The sequence below is a fragment of the Sinocyclocheilus anshuiensis genome, unplaced genomic scaffold, assembly GCF_001515605.1.
Source record: "Sinocyclocheilus anshuiensis isolate Anshui unplaced genomic scaffold, SAMN03320099.WGS_v1.1 scaffold411, whole genome shotgun sequence".
Taxonomy (NCBI): Eukaryota; Metazoa; Chordata; class Actinopteri; order Cypriniformes; family Cyprinidae; genus Sinocyclocheilus; species Sinocyclocheilus anshuiensis.
The window spans coordinates 936,100-938,691 of NW_015549608.1; the positions used below are offsets into that span (position 1 = coordinate 936,100).

General features: G+C 34.6%; 1 protein-coding gene across 1 annotated transcript in view; it reads right to left on the bottom strand.

Annotated features, from left to right (window-relative positions):
* LOC107659075 (cyclin-dependent kinase 14-like) overlaps positions 1-2,592 on the bottom strand; it is a 97,658-nt gene that overhangs the window by 87,590 nt on the left and 7,476 nt on the right. The window contains exon 3 of the mRNA XM_016447889.1: positions 2,243-2,322. Coding sequence (XP_016303375.1) covers positions 2,243-2,322 — 80 coding nt within the window. The remainder of the gene's footprint in view (positions 1-2,242; positions 2,323-2,592) is intronic.

Consider the following 2,592-nt stretch of genomic DNA (forward strand, 5'->3'; position numbering starts at 1 on the left):
TCATCTTCCATAAATAACTCTAATGCTGCTGTTTTCCACACAGCAAAAGGGAAAAGAAGCTGCGGCTGTCAAGCACCATAAAGTCTCATAACATATCAAATGTGTCAAAGGCCAAGCTTCAAATGAAAGAGCAATAAATAAAGAAACAAGAATGTTTAAAGACCGACAGTAAATAAACAGGCTGATGAGGACAGAATGGCTCTTATGAGAATCTCCAAACGCCTGTATTTGGCATTCGGGAGAAACAATGCAATTAAAGCTAATCGTCAATTTATAATGTGTCTGACGTGTTTTTCTCTGCATTACAACTATGCAATTGAACTGTACAACACAGAAATCTCATCTCTTTTGAGCAGAAAAACACTTAATTTACTACAAAGACGGAGCAAAACACTTCAAGTGCGTTTCGTGATGAATAGTAAACAGATTCGCGAGAATGTGGAAAATGTGATTAATTTTTCAAGGGCAAAAGAAAAGCTTCACTTTCCATCCTGTTAGTCTTTCGTAAAATCACTTTAACTAACAAAAGCCAGTTCCTGAATGACATCATCCTACAGGAAGTGACACACCAACATGTGTAAGCATCATTAATGGATTTGATCAACTTCCTGCTGACTGTCAATCCCTCGCGGAGCAATAATAATAATAATAATAAACAAACATTATAAATAATATTAAAGAAACAAATTAAAATAAAATGTAAACTCTCAAAAATGTACAGTAAACTAAAGTAAAATAAAATGCAATAAAGTATTAAGTAAAATAATTATTGTAATATTTTATTTATTAATAATTTATAACATTAATAATTTATTTGTTAACAATTATTATTTATTATTTTAATAAAATAAAGTAATTCAAACAAAAAATGTAAATAAAATAAAATAATAATAACATTTATTTGTTAATTTCTTTCTTAATTATTATTTAATTCATTAAAGGTCCCATGGCATGAAAATGTCACTTTATGAGGTTTTTTAACATTAATATGAGTTCCCCTAGCCTGCCTATGGTCCCCCAGTGGCTAGAAATGGCGATAGGTGTAAACCGAGCCCTGGGTATCCTGCTTTGCCTTTGAGAAACACTTTTAGTACATGTTTGTTTCTTGAAATAATATAAAAGTTAACTGAAATGAAATAAAATAAAATAAAAATTAAATTAAATTAAATTAAATTAAATTAAATTAAATTAAATTAAATTAAATTAAAATACTTGACAGTATAAGTCACCGTGCACCTGCAGTATTTGGAAAACTGAAGCTTGGATATTTATGTTTCAGAAAAAAGCAAGACAGAAAGTCATACAGGGACAGAACGACATGATATAAAAAATAATAATGATAATAATAACCAGTATCATTAATGGATTTGATCAAAAGTCACGTCAGTTAAAATTATTAAAAATAAAAAGATATGAAAAATATGAAAATGAACTTCACACTGACTGTCGATAACTCACTGAGCAATGACTAGCTTCAGCTCTTTTCTCATTTTCTCGTCAGCTCAGAAACTTTTTTATTCGAAACGTTGCATTTTATTTGACTTTTTTTAACTGATTATTTACACGGCTTTATGAAAGCCTGCTGTACGCTCTTCTAGAAACGCTGCCTTAAAGTCCCCATGAAATCAAAATGAAAGTTTTTTAGGTGTTAGTATCGATATGTTAGTCTTAAGGTTATCTATAAGGCAGTGTGCTCCAAAACAGTGACAAAATTCGCATTTAGAAGATATAAGCATTCAAAGCTTGCAGTTCGTCACTTCCGCCAAAACGGCTCAATGATTTTTTTGACGTCACATCGTACTTCAGCTTCTCATCAAACTTTCTGTCCAATCAAATGCTCTCTAGAATCCGAAGCCCCGCCCCCTACACTATAAAATAGACGCTGAAGCCGCGGCTGAAATCGGTAGTAACGCTACGTGTTTCTAAGCATTTCAGGGGACCTTTAAAGTTCAACACGAGCAGGTCGATCTTTCGTTTGCTCAACACAGTTTCATATGAGCAGCATGTTGTTTATGATCTGTTCTCCCACTGAAAATCATTCTCTGTAAGAAACACATGCAATGTATCCTTCGATTTAGTCTATGTAGTCAGCTCACTAGGTGTGTGCACAGAGCGATTCGACGTTTCTCTCTCATTCCACTCGCGTTCTGCCTTCAGCTTTAGTTTCTCTGTTATATTAAGGCCACAGTAAAACACACCTATTAAAACAAGCGTGCAGAGATGGAGAGACGGGTCGACTCACCCTCTCTGATCGCAGTGAACGGTGTTCCCTCCTCCTCCTGCAGACGAATCACTTTCAACGCAACCAGCTTCCCGTTCACCCTGCAAACACATGTTCATCTGTATCATAGGACTGATCCACAGAATGTGTGCATTGTGTTTACGTTCCTGTAGGTCAAACAGCAACTCTGACACCATGGGTTCGATTCCCGGGAAATGCATGAACTGATAAACTGTATACTTTGAAATCCAATGCACTTCCCACCCCTATCCGGAATGCTGAATCCCTGACAATTTTCAAGCGACAGCTGAAAACCCATCTCTTTCGAAGCTACTTGACTTCATCATAAAAAAAAATAAAATAAAAAAAAA